The sequence below is a fragment of the Oryctolagus cuniculus genome, chromosome 18 (genome assembly GCF_964237555.1).
Source record: "Oryctolagus cuniculus chromosome 18, mOryCun1.1, whole genome shotgun sequence".
Taxonomy (NCBI): domain Eukaryota; kingdom Metazoa; phylum Chordata; class Mammalia; order Lagomorpha; family Leporidae; genus Oryctolagus; species Oryctolagus cuniculus.
In genome coordinates this window covers 11,089,708-11,107,884 of record NC_091449.1, presented here as the reverse complement: position 1 = coordinate 11,107,884, position 18,177 = coordinate 11,089,708, and the positions used below count along the sequence as shown (strand labels likewise).

The 18,177-nt window shown below is 61.5% G+C and overlaps 1 protein-coding gene across 1 annotated transcript in view; it reads right to left on the bottom strand.

Moving 5' to 3' along the window:
- Window positions 1-18,177, bottom strand: part of NOVA2 (NOVA alternative splicing regulator 2) — a 23,429-nt gene extending 5,252 nt beyond the window's left edge. The window contains exons 1-3 of the mRNA XM_070062781.1: window positions 17,431-18,177; window positions 9,445-9,588; window positions 3,959-4,125 (exon numbers count right to left, since the gene is read on the bottom strand). Coding sequence (XP_069918882.1) covers window positions 3,959-4,125; window positions 9,445-9,588; window positions 17,431-17,707 — 588 coding nt within the window. The 5' untranslated portion in view covers window positions 17,708-18,177. The remainder of the gene's footprint in view (window positions 1-3,958; window positions 4,126-9,444; window positions 9,589-17,430) is intronic.

Below are 18,177 nucleotides of genomic sequence, written 5' to 3'. Positions count from 1 at the left end.
ACCCAGAGCTGTGTCCCCTCACACCCCAGAATCCCACTGTCCCATGATGTCACAACAGCAAACTCTTAGAATTAAACACAGAGCCACAGAACTGTAGAACTTTTAGAACTAGAAAGACCTGAGATGACCAGATTTGGAAATTATCAAACATTAAAACAACAACCCGCAGAGGCTAACACGGCATGCACCATGTGCCAGGCCCTGTCCTGAACAGTTTCACACAGAAATTCAGTTTTCACCACAACCCCAGAGGGAAGCCACTACTAGTACCCCACTTTCTAGGCTGGGAAATGGAGGCACACAGAGGTTAAGTAGTTTGAGCGAAGTCACACAGGTAGGGAGTAGTACAGTCAGGACCTGTCCATGCTCAGACTCCCGGGTCTTCCTGAAATTCCGATTCAGTTCTGGGATGGGACCCAGGGATCTGGATTTTAAGCTAGGGCTGAGAAACAGCTGATGTAGCCCAAAGGTGCAAACTGGTGAACCCCAGGCCACAGACAACCTACTCTGAACTCTGCAGAGTTTGAAGAACTGAGCTGGGGCTGGTGTTGGGCTGCAGCGGGTTAAAGCCCCGGCCTGCAACACTGGTGTCCCATGTGAGTGCAGGTTCAAGTCCCAGTGGCTCCCCTTCTAATCCAGCTCCCTGCTAACATGCCTGGAAAAACAACAGAAGGTGGCCCAAGTACGTCAGCCCCTGTCACCCATGTGGGAGACCTGGATGGAACTCCAGGCTGTTGGCTTTGGCCTGGCCGAGCCCTGGTCATTTAGGGAGTGAACCAGCAGATGTAAGATCTCTCTGTCTCCCCCTCTCTCTATAACTCTGCCTCTCAAAACAAATAAATAAATAAATTTTAAAAACAAAGCCTGAGCCAACCTTTTAAAATCAGCTGTTTTCAAGGATTTATGGACTCTTTCTAAGACGTGGGAAGACTGGAGCTGGCGTTGTGGTGTAGCGGGTCAACTTCTGCCTGGGACATATGGGTACTGGTTCATGTCCCAGCTTCTTCTCCACTTCCCATCCAGCTCCCTGCTGTGTCCTGGGAAAGCAGCAGAAGATGGCCCAAGTGCCTGGGACCCTGGACCCACATGGGAGACGTGGAAGGAGCTCCTGGCTTTGGCCTGGTCCAACCCTGGCCATTGCAGGTATTTGGGAATTGAACCTGCAGATGGGAGATCTTTCCCTCTCTGTCTGTAACACTAACTTTCACATAAATAAATCTTTAGAAAAAAGTGGGAAGGTGTGACAACACTATATCAAAGTTTCCAAACAGCAAGAACTGGGTGGAGCTGAGTAGCTGCCCTGCTTATGGCAGATCCTCTCCAGAGGGCTCAATCTTTCCTGCTGCCTTTCTTTTTTTTAACTATTTTTTTGACAGGCAGAGTGGACAGTGAGAGAGAGAGACAGAAAGAAAGGTCTTCCTTTTGCCGTTGGTTCACCCTCCAATGGCCGCCGCGGCTGGCGCGCTGTAGCCGGCGCACCACGCTGATCCGATGGCAGGAGCCAGGTGCTTCTCCTGGTCTCCCATGGGGTGCAGGGCCCAAGCACCTGGGCCATCCTCCACTGCACTCCCGGGCCACAGCAGAGAGCTGGCCTGGAAGAGGGGCAACCGGGACAGAATCCAGCGCCCCAACCAGGACTAGAACCTGGTGTGCCGGCACCACAAGGTGGAGGATTAGCCTAGTGAGCCGTGGCGCCGGCCCTTCCTGCTGCCTTTCTGAAACTCAGAGGCATTTCAATTTATAATCTCTTTTTTGGCCTGGTTGTAAAGAAAGAGGAGCTGAAGCCGACAGAAAGGGGTCCCTAAGCAGCAAAGCAAGTCCAAGGCAAAGAAGGACACGCCCATCTCCTAACACAAGAGTTCCAAACAACGGCGGCAACAATAAGGGCCGGTGCTGTGGCAGAGCAGGTAGAGCCGCTGCCTGTGATGCTGGCATCCCACGTGGGCGTGGCTTTGAGTCCCAGCTCTTCCACTTCTGATCCAGCTCCCTGCTAATGCGTCTGGGAAGCAGTGGAAAATGGCCCAGGTCCTTAGGCCCCTGCACCTATGTGGAAGACCCGGAAGAAGCTCCTGGCTCCTGGCTCCTAACTGGGCCCAGTCTGGCCACTGAAGCCATTTAGGGAGTAAACCAGTGGATGGAAGATCTCTCCTTCCTTCCCTCTCTGCAAACTCTGCCTTTCAAACAAATAAATAAATCTCAAAAGAAAACAACAACAAAAACCCAAAATAAAAGCAACAAACCGGTAACAATAGCTAAAAATCATTGAGAACTTCCTATGCAGCAGGCATGCACACTGAATGCTCTTCAAACATCAGTGGACATTAACCACCATCCACACAGAGGCACCACAAGGAATCTCCTCTTACAAACGAGCCTAAGAAGGCCCGGAGAAATCAAGTCCTGGGCACAAAGCCACACAGGGAATACGGTCCAGAGCAGGATTCAACTCCACATCCGACTCCATTACCTCGCAATCTTTGGAGCCCTGCAGTAATAAGGCAGAGGACAAATCCTGGTTCTATATCCCGTCCACGGTACTGTCTCAGAGGTCCCGTGGATTAGGGGGAGGCGGTGGAAGGCTCAGGCACAGATGATGCTGATCCTGTTTCCCCTGCAACATCACATCCACAGGCCCTTGATGAGCCCTGAGTCCCCTGTGGCCACGGCCGAGGCGCAGGAAGAGGCGATGCGCTCGCCTTCCCGTCAACCGTGTGGGAGCCCCGCCGGTGGGGCAAGGAGCTGCTTCAGCACCAAGGACAGCAGCCGCGCTCCGCGCCCCAGGCCCGCCGTGTTTGGGCGGGGGGGAAAGATCCAGAGCCAAGGGGTCCCCACGAACTTGGTGGGGCACTGAGGCCCGTGGTCTCCCACCCCTCAGGGCAACGACAGGACCCAAGGATTCCGGATTCTCCTGACCGAGGCCCTCCCTCCCGCCTTTGTCTCCAGGTAGACATTAACACAGCCTCGCGGGTCCGGGGCTGCACTCTCGCCCCTTTCGCGCCGAGTGTGCGTGTTTTTTTTTTTGGGGGGGGGGCACCAGGCCTACATCCCAGTCCCACGAGCCGCGCAGCCGTGGGTACCCGCCGCCCGTCCACCTGCCCGGTGCGCGCCGTCGTCATGGCAACCGCAGAGGCCCGGAAGCCGATTGGCCAGCTCCCCGCCCCGCCCCGCCCCCGACGCCGCCGCCGCTTCCCCGTGAACGCAGTCGACGGAAAGATGCTGCCCTTTCTCTTCCGCGGCGTCCCCGAGAGGGGCTGCGGCGGAGAGCGGACCCGCCCTCTCGCGCGCTGACGGAAACACCAGCACGGCCCACCACGGGCGCGGGGAGGAGGGGCAGAGTCCATTTCTAAACTCTCGGAGGTGGCCGCGCAGCCGCTGAGGTCACTTCCGGTGGGGGCAGGAAGTGGGAGGCAGGTTGCTCAGAGACACAATGGGATGAGGTGGTAGGGAGAGGAGGGCCGGGCGCATCTGAGGATGGGGGCGTGGGGGGTCTGGGTCGCACTCCCCCAGACCGTCCCCCCCTTTTCGGAACCAGGCCCCCTCCAAGTGACCTGGAGTCCTTTCTTGTACTGTGAAGGCTGGCTCCCTAATGCAGCTACCACCCATTAGTGCATCAAACAGGGCCACCCAGGAGCGTGGGCCACGCGTGGGGCCGGCTCCTGTTTCCGGCTTCCTGCTCGTGTGCTCCCAGGGAGGCAGGGGTGACAGCTCAAGCCGCTGAGTCTCTCCCTCTCCCTGGGGAGACCTGGGTTGAGTTCCTTCCTTCAGTCCAGCCTGGCCTCCCTGCCTGTCGCTGGCATCTGGGGAGTGAACCAGCGGATGGGAGTGGTCTTTCTCTGTCCTCTCAAATAAAATAAATTACAAAAATTATTTTTTAATGGATTGTCCCGTTCACCCACATGCAGGGGTGCGAAAGGCGTTGTCTCTGAACCTCAACAGCCCACGCCCTGCCCCCGCTGACCTGCTTGGCTCTGTCAGGGTTCATCGTGGTTTGGGGTTGAAGGATGTTGACCACCTCAGGCTTGGTCATCGCTTGTGGGATTTCTCGGACCTTCTCGGCAATAAAGCTGTGCACGGCATTCAAGGCCTCTGCCGTGCCCTGTACTAGGCATACCCGCTCTGTGGTTCCTGTTGAACAAGGGAGAGAGGGGGCACACTCATCAGGACGTTCCTGAGACGGCAGGGAGAGGCTGAGGTGCAGTGGACCGGACTGACCCTAGGCCACGCGCCGAGCCTGGGCGGGCAGGCAGGCGTGAGCAGGCAGAGGTCATGGTGGGCAACTGGCAGCATGCGTGGAATCCCCAGTTTACCATCTGCACTTCCTATTCCTCCCCTCAAGCCCCACCAGGAGACGGGAGAGTGATGCCTGCTTTGCGCTGTCCACCAGCGGCCCTGGGCACGGGAGACCGGGCTCAGCTGCCGCTTCTCGGTTCTTGTGGCTCCCTGGTTGCTCTGGCAACCATTCACTCACACACCGCCTCCCCCCTCCTTCTAGAAGGGAGAGCTCAGGCCTGCAATGGTTGCCACAGTAACTGGAACCCCCTTATCGGTCTGGCTGGCCGGGTCCTCAGCCCACCCCCAGGGGGACGAGGGACGAGGCCCCGTTGCTATGGCAACCCCTGAAAGCCTGCAGCGAAGGCCTCTGGGCTTTTGGAGAGGATGGGGAAGGGCTGGGGGATGGGGGAGGCAGAAGAGAGGCCTGAGGACCCACCAGATGGAGGGCTGAGGGGCGGGGGAGGGCAGGGGAGCAGGCAGGAGCCAGCAGGCTGGGTCAAAGGCAACTCACTCGCGGAGTGGGCACTGTGGGGTTGGGAGAGATGGGTGGCGTGGGTCCCTTGGCCTGGCCATCTCCAGACACTGGCCACGGTTGCACCCTGGGCATCCTTCCTACATCTGTATGTGTGTGTCGGGGGTGGGGGTGCTGGGGAAGACAGAGGCTGGGTGGTGTTGGGAGGTGTCTGGGTGACACGGTGACCAGAGTGTGAATCTGTGAGGCTGTTTGCGTGAGTGGTGTGTGTGTGTGTGTGTGTGTGTGCGCGTGCTTGAGCAGGACTGTCTGAGTCCCTGATCTGTGTTTGTGTACAGAGGAGAAAGAGCGGGAGAGACTGCAACAGCAGCAGACTGTGTGATGCAGCGAGTCTGGGCGCAGCCTTGCGTGTGGGAAAGATTTGGGCGCTACGGCAAGGATCAAGGCTGTGCGTAGTATTTGTGAGGCCGAGCTGAGTGTGGCTGAGAGTTTGGGAGAAGGAAACAAAGAATCCACGGCGTGGCTGTGGGCTGAAGGGACAGGGCTTGGAGGCTGCAGGGTGGTATTGTGTGTGTGTGTGTGTGTGTGTGCGCACACAGGGTGAGTGAACGGGACAGTCAGACTCAGTTCTGGGTGTTCCTAAGACTGTGATGGCTGGTGTGGGGTGTGTGTGTGTGTGTGTGTGCAACAGACAAGACCCTTTAGCTGACGTGTGTACACACGCCGGGAGACAGACAGGCAGACTAGACCGGATGACCGACTGTGTGTATGTGTGCATTACAGCAAGACAAAGACGACTCTGCCGCGACTGGCCAGGGCGAGGACCTGAGTGCTGGGTGACAGCCGGGGACGTCTGAGGTGCGAGTGTGACCCTGTCTGTCCCTCTCCCTGGCTGGGACTCTGCAGGACCCAGGCAGCTCCTGGGGTTGTACAAGGTCTTGTGAGGGGCCGGGCTCCCCGTGCCTGCCTGTCTGGGACACACAGGGTGGGGGCGAGTGTCAGCGTTGGGTGCTTCGGTACAGCCACCCTGACCCTTGGCGGTCGGTGATCTCCCAGCCCCGCCACATGTCCGACTGTCACTGTCGGTGGGTAGTGACAGCCCCCACCCCCTTTGGTCTGCGATCCTCGCTCTCAGTCCCCTCCCCTCCCCCCTGAACAATGGTTTGGTCTGGGCCAAGGGTGAGTCAGCGTGCAGGCTGCCTTCATCTGGCTGTAAATAGGAAAGGGTGTGGGTTGGGCTGGGAACTGGGGGACAGTTGGGGGAGGGCACGCCCCAGAGACAGCCTGGCTGGAGTGGCCTGGTCCCCAGTCTTGGACCCCTCTCCACGCCCCTCTCCCCCTCTTGCCACACACACCTTGCGGTTCTTCATGGGTGTCCACAGGGGAGCTCTGCGGGGGTGGGTGGGGCTTGCCTAAACCCTGACAAAGTATCCAAGGATAACAGCTGGCGCTTAGGCAATGCTGAGCACAGGCACGTTCTAAGCTCTTCATGTATTTTTTTTGTTGTTGTTCACTTAGTTACGTGTTGGAAGATGCCTCCCCTGACTTCTGGCACCGAGAGGGTCGAGGTCGGACTTGCCCAAGTGCACTCAGCCAGCATGGAGCCATCAGGGTTTTGGACCCAGGTAGCCAATGCCACCGCCTGTGTTCTTAGCCACCATGACCCCCTCTGCTGAATCTGGGGTGCATGAAGTGACTGGATGTGTGCTGGGGACCAACTAAGAACTACCCCTTTTTTTTTCTTCGTATTAAGGAAGAATATGCATGAATTTATCAAGTAATCCCTTCTTAGTCTGCACGTTGGAGCAGATGTTATGAATCCATAAAAATTAAGAAAACATGGGCCTGACGCTGTGGCGTAGCAGGTTAAAGCCCCAGCCCGCAGCGCCAGCATCCACGTGGGCGCTGCTTTGAGTCCCGGCTGCTCCACTTCCGATCCAGCTCCCTGCTAATGTGTCAGGGAAAGCAGGGGAAGATGGGCCAAGTTCTTGGGCCCCTGCAGCTACCTGAGAGATCCAGGGGAAGCTCCTGGCTCCTGATTGGCCCAGCTCCAGCCATTGCGGCCATCTGGGGAATGAACCCGTGGATGGAAGACCTCTTTCTCTCTCTGTCTCTACCTCTCTCTATAACTCTTTCAAATAAATCAAATAAGTCTTTAAAAATTTAAGAAAACCAATAGCCACGTGAGTCTGTGCTTCTCTCTCTCTCTCTCTCTTTTTTTTTTTTTTTTGACAGGCAGAATGGACAATGAGAGAGAGAGATAGAGAGAAAGGTCTTCCTTTGCCGTTGGTTCACCCCTCAATGGCTGCTGTGGCCGGCACACCGAGCTGATCCAAAGCCAGGAGCCAGGTGCTTCTGGTCTCCCATGCGGGTGCAGGGCCCAGGGACTTGGGCCATCCTCCACTGCACTCCCTGGCCACAGCAGAGAGCTGGCCTGGAAGAAGGGCAACCGGGACAGAATCTGGCACCCCAGCCGGGACTAGAACCCGGTGTGCTGGCACCACAGGCGGAGGATTAGCCTATTGAGCCGTGGCGCTGGCTTTTGTGTGTGTGTGTGTGTGTGTGTGTGTGCTTCTCTCTTGTCTGGGGGGGGTGGGGTGGGCTGGAGCATTAGGCAGATGCTCAAAACCCAGTGCTTCATACTCCCTGGGGTCCTGGGCTGCTGTGCACCTGTCTGTGAGGCCTGGAGCAGGCCCCTGCCTCTTTTTGCTTCATGGCTTCTCCAAGTCTGACCTGAAAGGGCTGAATCTGGGGCCTTGGGGGGGGTCCGTCACCAAGACGGGGACCCCCTCTTGTGTTCTGGGGGAGGGGCCGGCTGGGCTTGTGTTCATGGCGCACACGGCAGCATCTGTCTGTGTCTGTGGGTGACCCTTCAGTTTTTGCATCTCCCTGCTTGCTTTGCAACACCCACATCAAACAGCTATGCCTCAGCCTTGGAAGGCACGAGCTTGTCTTCTTGGGGGCCCTTTCCTGCCCTTGGCCTAGCTCAGGACTAGCCTTCTGGGCTCTTCCTCCAGGAAGCTCTTTGTGACTGCCCTTGGGCCGGGTTGTGTCTGGACGCCCGTCCCAATCCTGACTGCTCTGCGTTATCACTGGCATGGGTTCTGTCTGCCCTCCTAGGCTGTGAGACGGCTCAGTGGCTGCTATGTCCCCGTCTCTGTCCAGCACAGGGCTGGCACAGGGCAGGTGTCCAGTGAAGGAGTAGACGCAAGGCGTCAGCTAGGAGAGCAGGGGGATCTGTGCTTTGCCTCGTGCGGCAGCGTCTCCACTTCCTGTGCTTCTGGGGGGTCCTGGGCAGCACTAGGGAACAGGGCCAGGATGGAGGAGGCTGTGAGCTGCACCTGAGGCAGGACTGGGCACAGCCTGGCAGCCTGGACCACTTCCAGGCGAGGAGGGAGGCGCGGGGCTGGGGAGACCCTGGCTTTCATGCTTGGCGGATTGGCGCCCGGCCTAGGAGGACGGATGACTGCCCCATCTTCTGGTTTCTCGGCTGCCTGCCCTGTGGGGTGGGTCTCTGGGCTGGGGAGGGGATGACAGGTGTCACGGCACAGACTGTGATCCGAGGGCAAGGGACCAAGTGTCCTCAGATGGACCAAGTGTCCTCCGCGTCTTCCGCGGAGGTGACTTGTGGGCTAGAGCGGTGCGGGGCAAACTGGGCCAGGGTGGAGGAGAAAAGGAGGGCATATGCCTGGGTCACTAGAATTTTCTCTAAACCCCTTGCCAAAGCTGCTTAGTGAGACGGGAGGTGGGGGCGGGGGGTGCGGAGAGGAGAGAGAGGGAGGGGCGGGAGTGGGGGGGGGAGAGAGAAAAAGAGAGAGAGAGAGGAACTGTCCTGACCCTGCGCTCCAGCTCTGGTGTTTGACCTAAAAAAATCCGAGGGGATTAAGGAGGACCTAGAACCAACCAGCACTGGCCCAGAGCTGGAATATCTTAGATGTGGATACTCAGGCATGGCCTTGGGAGCGTGAGAGACTGAGTGAGTGGGGGGGAGAGATGGAGGCGGAGGTGGAGCAGGGTTTGGAGGGAGGCTGAGACCTGTGAGGGTGAGGGGGCGGGCAGAGGCAGAGGGAGGCGAGGGGCAGTGCGGCAGAGCAAGACCCCGCTCGGGGCGCGGCCAGCGGTGGGCAGAGGGCGGGAAGGGTGAGGTTCTGAGCGATGGGAGGAACAGGAGGAGCAGAGGGAGAGAGAAAGCAGGTGGGGGGGCAGGCGGACGGGACGGGAGGCCAGCGGGGGCAGTGAGAGACCAAATGAGGAGGAGACACATGCAGAATGACAGACAGATGGACAGACAGAAAACCAGTGGGACTGGGCATCCAGGGGGAGAGAGCTGGGGGCACCTTAACACGGACACTCGGCCCTCATGCCACGGGGACCCCCTGGCACCTGCCTCCCTCCACCAACCTGGGCTGCTCCAACTGACCCGAGGGGGCAGGTGTGTGGGAAGGGACACATCTGCCAGTACACCATGCAAATGAGCTCATGAATATGCAGCAGGCCCATTGTCTTGCCCTGCCCCCACCCCCATCTGCTCAGCCAGGCCCCTCCAGCTGGGGGCAGCTTAGCCCCCCTAAGGGGGAAGGGAGTCCTCCCCCCACCATTATCACTCCCCCTACAGGGCAGCCCTTCCTCTTCATCCAGGGCCCAGGTGGGAGAGACCCAGGGAGGAGAGGGCCAGGGCAGAGACCTGGGTCGGGGCTCACCGGGATAGAAATCTTTGGACTTGGAGAGCTTGATGGTGGCTCCCGTCTCCTTCTGCAGCTGGACGATGGTCTGCCCGCCCTTGCCAATGATGGAGCCCGCAGCGTAGCTCGGGATCAGCACCTTCAGGAAGTATTCCCCTTCCTCTGTAGGGGCACACAAGGCGGAAGAGTCAGGGTGTGTGTGTCTGTGCGTGGGGGGGGGGTCTGCACCTTTGGAACACACCCAGCCCGGGCAGACGGAGGAGACCACGGGGGCCGCAGCAGTACGGAGCGGTCATGCCCACGCAAACAGCGGCGAGGAGGACGGCACAGAGAACGAGCCTGGCACCCTCCCTCCCTCCCTCTGCAAATAGTTCCTGCGTCCCAGCACCTGCTACGTGCCTGACCCGGCTGCAGACACAGCCAAGAAGAAAACACTCCAAGCTCTCTGATTTCATGGGCAAGTGAGGCAAATAAGGCCAAAAGAATCATAGTGATTCAGCCCAGGGTTCACACAGCTCTGTTCTGCGGAGGGGAGAGACAGACAATGCAGCTTATGTCAGATGGTGGAAGTCCTAAGAGAATAGAAAGAGGCAAGAAAGAGGACGGGGGAACGTAAGGGCCAGCGTCAGGCAGCAGGCAGGGAAGCCCTTCCTGGGAACAAGGCGTTCCCGGGGCATCACTCGCTCTACAGCGCCCGGCGCGCACTGGGCTGTGCCAGGGACGCCACCAACACCGGTCCTCGTGCAAGGGTTCCACGCTGGTCCTCTGGGGGAGGGGCTCTGACAGACCCATCTTTGCTGATGAGGGAACAGAGGTGAAGATGTCGCCACGCCCGTGTGCCTGGCCAGCAGCCGGGGAGGTGGGGGGCGACACACAGCTGCCATCAAACCCATCCTTGCTCCAGAGCCCTGAGCCACGATGACCACTGGGCTATGGCAGGGGGCTCAGAACCAGGTGGAGATGGGGAGCCATGAGCAGGTCCACAATCCCCTGGGGTGGGACCGTCCCTGGGCTGCTGGGGGGAAGAGGGAGGGGCCTGTGCTCAGGGCTGGGAGGGGAGACAGAGGAGGCTGCTGGGAGACGGGAGTCTGACATCTGCTCCAGGTGAGATGGGAGCCCTGAAGGGCCGTGTTCTGCCTCAGAGAAGCAGCGGTGGTGGAGCTGGGTGCCCAGCCATAGCCCACGGGAGACAGCTTGCAGTCTGGACCAGCAGAAGCCAGGCGGGCGGGCAGGTGCAGGCGGGCTGGCCGCCGGTGGCGTCCCGCACGCCGGTTCTGCCTGGTCGGCGGCAGCGCAGAGTGCTTTGTGAGTCTGATCTCACCCATGGCCCGCAGCTGGAGTGAGCTCTACTCTCACCCAAGAAGAGATGGAGTCCCAGGCAAGGCACCAGGCGAAGGGCACCAAGACCTTTGCTGGGCTGAGATTCGGTCTCTCCCCCGAGAGACCACCAGGTCCAGGGGCAGCCGCGGCCCAGAGGCGGTGGCTGCGGTGCTTTGGGGAGCTCTGGCCTTTTCCTTGCTACAGACCCAGTGTCTTGGCCGGGCCTAAAGCACCTTGCAGGTGCAGCCTCGAGGTGCGTCCCCTTACCTAGCGCTAACCAAGCGACTGCCCCGGCGCGCTCCCAGGGTTGCGTTCTGCGGGCTTCTCAGACCCTTCACGAGGGGCCCCGCCCACCTTCCGCTTCACGGGGATCAGGCTCACGTTGCCCAAAGCGTCTCCCAGCTCAGGGCCTTTGCACGTGTTCTCTTTTCCCCAGGGAGTTCCTCCTGCCCTTTGGGTCCCCACCCAACACTGCTGCTTCTTGGCAGGGGTGGGACAGAACCCCCGTTGCAAGCCTTCAGAGCCGCTTACCACAGAGGGGCCCACAGAGCTCGCCGTGTGTCCCGGGGCCCTGAGCCCTGGGCGGATACCTGGACAAGGGAGGGCAGGGGTCGGGCTGTGCTGCCTCCGAGGGGTCAGCTCTTTCTCCCCAGCAGGAAGCCTGCGCTGGCCGTCACCCCGACACTCAGAGCAGGTCAGAGAGAAGACTGTGCCAGAGACAGTGGGGGCAGGGTGGGGGCGGGGCGTCCCGCCCATCTCAGATGGGAGGTACTGGGTTCTCTGAGACAGGGGCTGGATGTGGCCTTGCAGGTCTGGGGACGGGGTCCAGACTTAAGGGGCTTCTCTGAGCTCAAAGCAATCCTCTTAAACTTGCCTAATCAGCCCATTAAGCCTATTAAGTCATTAACCCCCCAGCGGGCCCCCCATCCATCATCCTGACCTCTCCTGAATTCACCTTCCTCCCTGAGCTCCCCGAGGGGTCTCCCCGCCCCATCCTGACCCCTAACCCCGGCTCAGAGACGGGGTTCTTTATCCCTGGGGGGCTCAGGGAGATGTGGAGGGATTCACCCTGGTCCTTAGCACGCCCTCTCTCTCTCCTCGCTCAGTTCCACCACCTAGCAAGAGCAAAAAGCAGTCAGGGGTCTCAGAAGAAAACGGGACACAGCCCCTCCCCATTTCCTGCAGCCTCTCTCTTGCACCTCCCCAGGCTTTGTCTAAGAATTTCCATACGAGCTGCAGGCCTCAGTTTGCTTATCTGTACAATGGGAGACAGACAGGGCGACTGTGACTAGGGGCACGACGTAAACAACTTGAGATGGATCCAGGCAGCCACGTCACACACACATCATCACCTACATCAGGAACGCAGGCCAAACGGCTGTCACGGAGCCTAGCATGCCAGAGCGCCCCATAAACTGGGGAGGAAACCCCTAAGGTTGGGGGTTTCTGCTGGGAGGCAGGAGAGACCCCATGTCCCTCATCAGCCATCCCCTAGGGGCTGCCTGGCTTCTCCCAGAGGAAGAGCCGCTGGTTGACACATGTGAGCTCAGTGCGCCCTCCCCAGCCTCTGTCTCCCTCTGCTCTGCCTCTGCCTCCTCCTCCTCCTCCTCCTTTTTTTTTTTTTTTTTTTTGACAGGCAGAGTTAGACAGTGAGAGAGAGAGATGGAGAGAAAGGTCTTCCTTCCGTTGGTTCACCCCCCAAATGGCTGCTACGGCTGGCGTGCCGCGCTGATCCGAAGCCAGGAGCCATGTACTTCTCCTGGTCTCCCATGCAGGTGCAGGGCCCAAGCACCTGGGCCATCCTCCAATGCCTTCCCGGGCCACAGCAGAGAGCTGGACTGGAAGAGGAGCAACCGGGTCTAGAACCTGACGCCCCCAACTGGGACTAGAACCCGGGGTACTAGTGCCGCAGGTGGAGGATTAGCCTAGTGAGCCGCGGCGCCGGCCCCTCTGCTTCCTTCTTGAACGTGGCCACCATCCATCCCCTCTGCCCCTGTTCCTCCAGCAGATCCCCCATGAGCCCTGGTGTGAGACGTGAGGGCACAGCGGGGAGCCCTACCGACAGGGCCCCGTTTCCCGGACGCTCCCTTGAAAACCTGGGTGCCTCCATTGAAAGCAGACATTTTCAAACTCAAGGCTCTCATGTCCGTGACATAGGCAGGCGGCAGTCAGAGGAAAAGGACGCCTGTGGTCTCAGCACCACCTTCTACGTCCCCGTGGGTGCTCAGCGGACCACCCCCCTTTCCTGTGCTTCTCCTAGGAAGTGGGACCTCCCACCTCCAGAACCTCCCAACTCTGACCCCTTCTGGAATCTTCCATACATCCTTCCTGTTCCCACCCTGCGAGTCCCTCCTCCCCAGGAAGAAGCCAGGCCCCTAGTTCCCAGGCTTCCTTGCAATGTGACCTCAGCTGAACCCGGAGCCCCCACAGGTGGTGCACCCCCACCCTGCCTGAGCCACCCAGGCTCTGGCTGAGAGGAAGGTCTTCCTTCTACTGAGCCAGGGTCCGCGTCCACCTGCTCCTGGCCCCCTTAGCTCTGCCCCCGGGGTCCAGGCAGTGACCGACAAACTAAAGATGAACACTGAGCCCTCCCGATGCACCTGCCTCCCTCTTGCCAGCACCTCAAGTTCTTCTACTTTGGCAAGCGGCTCTTCCCCTACCAGTCCCTGACGCTCTGGCCTCCCCCGTGCGTTAGTGCCCCCTGCCCTCAGCGAGCTTCTGGAAGCTTCTGAAACTCAGCCAGCCCCCTCCCGGCCCCCAATAAATAACATCTGCTCGTGCAGGAGCTTTGTAGTAAGAATGGAGTCATCCCTGGCTGGCGGGCTGGACCTAGGTGACCCTTTAGGATGAGGGCAGAGCTGAAGGTGTGTGTGCTGTCTGTGTGTTTGCGGAGGTGAGTCTGGGGGGAGCTGGGGCCATCTGCACGAGTTCTACAGAAGAGGGAGGGCTGGGAGGCGATGCTGGGTGCTGGTGCTGTCACCGGGCAGGGGGGCTGCCGCTGGCGAGGCTGGGGCGTGGGACGGCAGAGGAGGAGCAAGGCGTCGGGTGGGTGACGTCCATCCTCCTGCCAACCATGGCGTTGCCTGTTGGGGTGAGAGCCGGCCTGCGCACTCTGGAGGGCTGGGGCCGGGGTGAGGGAAGGTCCCCTGGGGTGAATCACCACTGGACCAACGGGCGAGAACCGAGAACGGGACGTTCCTCTGGGAGGGACACTGACGATGGCTGTGCCCGCTGGCGCCAGGCCTCACGCTGTGTGCTGTACGCACACCGTCTCACGGCAACCCAGACAGGGCGGTCTCACTGCCCCCATTTCCCAGACAAGGAGACTGAGGCCCAGGCTCTGACATGACCACCATGGCCAGACGGGAACCCTGCGAATCCTCACTCCGGACCTACGTTAAGGAGGGAGGGACGCTGGCCGGTGGAGGCTGGGCTGGGGTAAGGGCTGTGTGGATGTCTGTGGACGTTTTTTCCTTGCAGTGTCTTGGGAATGGAGGCCGTGACAGCTGTGGGGTCAGGGTGCCCACCCTGGGGCGACCACGTCCGGCAGAGGGTAGGCATTTTTTCCACTGAGCCCCTGACTAGGGTTCCCATCCAACACCTTCTCCCAAGTCCGTCTGCCTGAGGGCCCTGCTTCCTCCCCACAGCATCTGCCCGCCAGCCAAGGTGCCCAGGTGCCAGCCTGGCAGCCGCCATCCCCACTCTTTCTCCCATCTGTCCCCAGGAGCAGGCAGGCGGGGCAGGCTGGTGCCGAGGACAGAGGCACAGGGTCTGTCTAGCTCGTTGCTGCTTGCTGGGACACTGGGAAAAAGTCCTGCACCCAGGTGAGCCTCAGCTTCCCCACCTGCAAATGGGGTTCGCGGCCGCATCTGCCCACACCACGGAGCCAGCCTCCCAGGCTCAGGACACGTCTCTGCCTCTGATTAGCTCAGCCCGACCTTGGGCAGGTCAGCCCCCCTCTCTAATAAAACAGGTCACTCGATAGAACTGTATGGAGGATGGCACGCTCCATGTTCCTGGCACACCGTGTGTTGCCCCATCAACACGCGCCATCATTCCTACACCCTAGTGTGTCAGGGAAACTACAGGAAATGCTGGGTAAGGCATTTAGTAACAATACCGACAGTAACTGTTACTACTGCTGGCAGGGTGGTTCCAGGACCGCCACTATGGGGCGGGGGGCGGGGAGGGGACGCCGAGGCCCCACGTGGGAGAGGGACAGGGGCAGCATTTGTGCACCCACCAGGTCTAATAGGGAAAGGGACCCTTGGCTTTGAGATCAAACTCCTGGAAGCTTGGGTAGCCCCGCCCCTGGGTGCTCCTGCCAACAGGGGGCAATCCCTGTGCACCTCCGGGCCTCAGTTTCCCCCTGGGAACATGGGAGGGGGGCGGGGAGAGGCAGGAGGAAATGGTCCCCGAGGCCATGTGTCCCAGTCTCCCCTCGGCTGAGGGAGGCAGGAGAGCACAGTGGGCAGGTGCCCAGGCTCAGGGACCAGGCGGCCCAGCCATGGAGGAGCTGTGTGACCTTGGCCACGTGGTTTCATCTCCGGGGGCCTCAGCTGTCCTCCTGTGTACACAGCAGCTCACCCCCCTCCTCCCCAGCACACACCCAGGGCTGTTTTGAGACATTCGCCCCAAACTCAGAGCCTGACTCTTGCTAGGGGCTGAGTAGGTGGATGCGACAGTCGCTGGCGGCGGTCTCATTCTATGGAGCTGTCGAGCCTCGAGGTTTCCTGATGCCCAGCCCCTTTAAGACAGGGTGGGACCCCTGCCCCCAGGACGGGAAGGGTTGGACAAGCCAGCAGGGCTCCGGGACCTCCTGGGTCCCCCATGCCCCTCCAGGACTAGGAATAGCAGTGGGGCAGGAACGAGGGAAGGAAGTTGGCGGGGACACACTCATGTGTGTGCTGGGGCTGGCGGAGCAGGAAGAAGGGCAGGAAACCCTCTCCCGCCCCTCCCCCAACTTCCCTTTCCTCCCATTTCTGCTGGCCACCCTCTCAGGCATCCAGGGGGTCCCTGGTTCCTGTCCCCCGCGGATGGGACGGGAGGAGGAGGCTGGGCTTGGGCTCCTCCGAGGGGAGGCGGCGGGAGGCCCCCACCCCACCCACACCACGGCCGGCAGAGAGGGAAGGGTGCGCGCGCTGGCCGAGGCCATGGCTCTGCCATCCGGAGGAAAAGGCCAGAGGAAGCTGAGATTTTGGCCAAGGTGACCGTGGGGAGGGACCGACCTGTCTGCTCTGGGGTCTACCTCCGTGCAGGGAGCTGCAGGGCTGGGCTGGGCTGTGAGGACCCCTCCCCGGATCACCCACCGCGGACAGGCACCGGAATTCCCTTCCCTACTGTGTGCAAGCCCCTCAGGTCACACACACACCAGGAGATCCCCCCCCCCGCCCCGTTCCCGGCTCTCACACGCACCTCCCTCCCGGGGTGTCACCCATTCAGCGCCCTCACTACACACAGAATTACCATCCCATCTCTGGTGTCGCACACTCGGCCGTTCCGCACACACACACACACACACACACGCACACCCCTCTGGGTGTCACACGTCTGCCTCCCTGGGGTGCCACGCAGGGACCTCTCCTTGTTACACACCCTGGAGCCAATGCTTCCCCCACAAGCCTCAGCCCCTCCGTGAGCATACACCCACCTTCCCCCGCTGCACACACCCCCTCTGACGTCACTGTTGCACACCTCATGTGTCACACCCAACCACAGCATCTCAGGAGTCACACCCACACCCTCTCCCTGTCACATCCCCTCCCCACACACGCCCGTGTCACCCGCGCCGAGCCCCTCTCCTGAAACACACACCCTGCCTGGGCGCCAGGCACCAGGGCCAGCCCGTTCCGCCTCCTCCACACACCCCCTGGCTTGTCACACACACCCTCTCACTCATGTGTCACACTCGGCCTCAGCCCCCTCGGGGGTGACAAGCACACACTTTCCCCTGGCGTGCAGGTGCCCCCCGAGGGGCTCTAACAGGGAGCGCAGCCCTCTCATTGGGCCCCAGCTCTGACACACACACACATCTCTGTGTCGAAGCCACCATCCCTGGTGTCACTGGGCCAGGCTGCCTAGGGCCCGTGCCAACACACACACACACACACACACCTGTCCCAGCCTCACATCTTCCCACCTAGCTTTACACGCCCACCGGGCCCTTGGCTTCGCCCCCCTACGCCTGGCACCCAGCACAACACCACCTAGGGCCTCTTGCAAACCTCCCTGTGGGACAGCCCTCCGTCAGGACATCCCCAAGAGGAGGCTGGGCAGCTGCGGGTCCACAGGCCTCCTCCACTCCCTCCCCTCCCCCCCGCCGGCACACGCAAGCCGGGGAACACCCCTGCCCCGCAAGGGTCACATCACACACCCCTCAAGGACACGCAGACGCCTGCCCAGGGGGACCCACGCCCCCCCATCCTCCGCGCCCCCCCCAAGGACACTTGCCACCCCTCCCCCCAGCCCCTCTCGTCGCAGACAAAGCTCCCGGCCCCGGGGCCGCGGCGAGAGAAGGAGGGGGTCGAGCCCCTTCCCGGACTCTCCTCGCGGTACCCCCCGCCTCGGGGAGGCGCGCCCCTCCCCTCCCCAGAGTCTTGCACCTGCCACGGTGGTGGGGGGGAGGATGGAGAGAGGCGAGGCCCCCCGCCCGCGCCCCCGCACCGAGTCGCAGCCCCTTCTCACCTCCCGTGTTGCTGCGCTTGGTGCAGACCACCTCGGGGGGCGTTTCGAGGGGCCTCTTGCGGGAATCCGGGGCCTCGGGCTCCATGGGGGGGGCCTGGGGCGGCGGCTGCTGCTGCTGCGGCGGCTGCGGCGGCGGCGGCGGCGGCTGCTGTGGCGGCGGCGACGGCTGCTGGGGAGGCTGGGGCTGCGGCGGCGGCGGCGGCGGGGGCGGCGGCGGCTGCGGGGCCGCGGAGGCCGTGAAGAGGCCGTGCACCGCGCCGGCGGCCATCATCCTCATGGTGGGGGGGCGGGGGCGGGGGCGGGAAGGGGACGTGGGCGGGGGAGGGGGCGGCGAGGGTGGGGGAGGGGGAGCCCCGGCGAGGGGAGGAGGGCGGGAGCGGGCTCTGGGGGTGGGGGGGCGGCCGACGGAGCCCGGAGAACGGATGTGAACAGGGTGGGAGGGGGCAGGGGGTCTCTGACAGAGCTCGGGGAGAACTGAGGGGTGGGGTCTCTCTCGGGTATCTCGGAAGCCGGGGACTGGCCGCGCCACCGGGAGGTGGGCACGAGACCCTCCTTCTTTGCTCCCCGGGACGGAGGGCCGAGCCCCCCAGACCCTGCTCGGGGCGGGGGGCCGGAGGAGCGCGGCCGGAGGCGGCAGGCGCGGGCGGCCGCTAGTGGGGACCCGGGGGGCCGCGGGCGCGGGCGGCGACGGAGACGGGGCTGGCGGTGGCTGCTGGCCCGAGCATCTTCTTCCCGGAGGCTCCCACC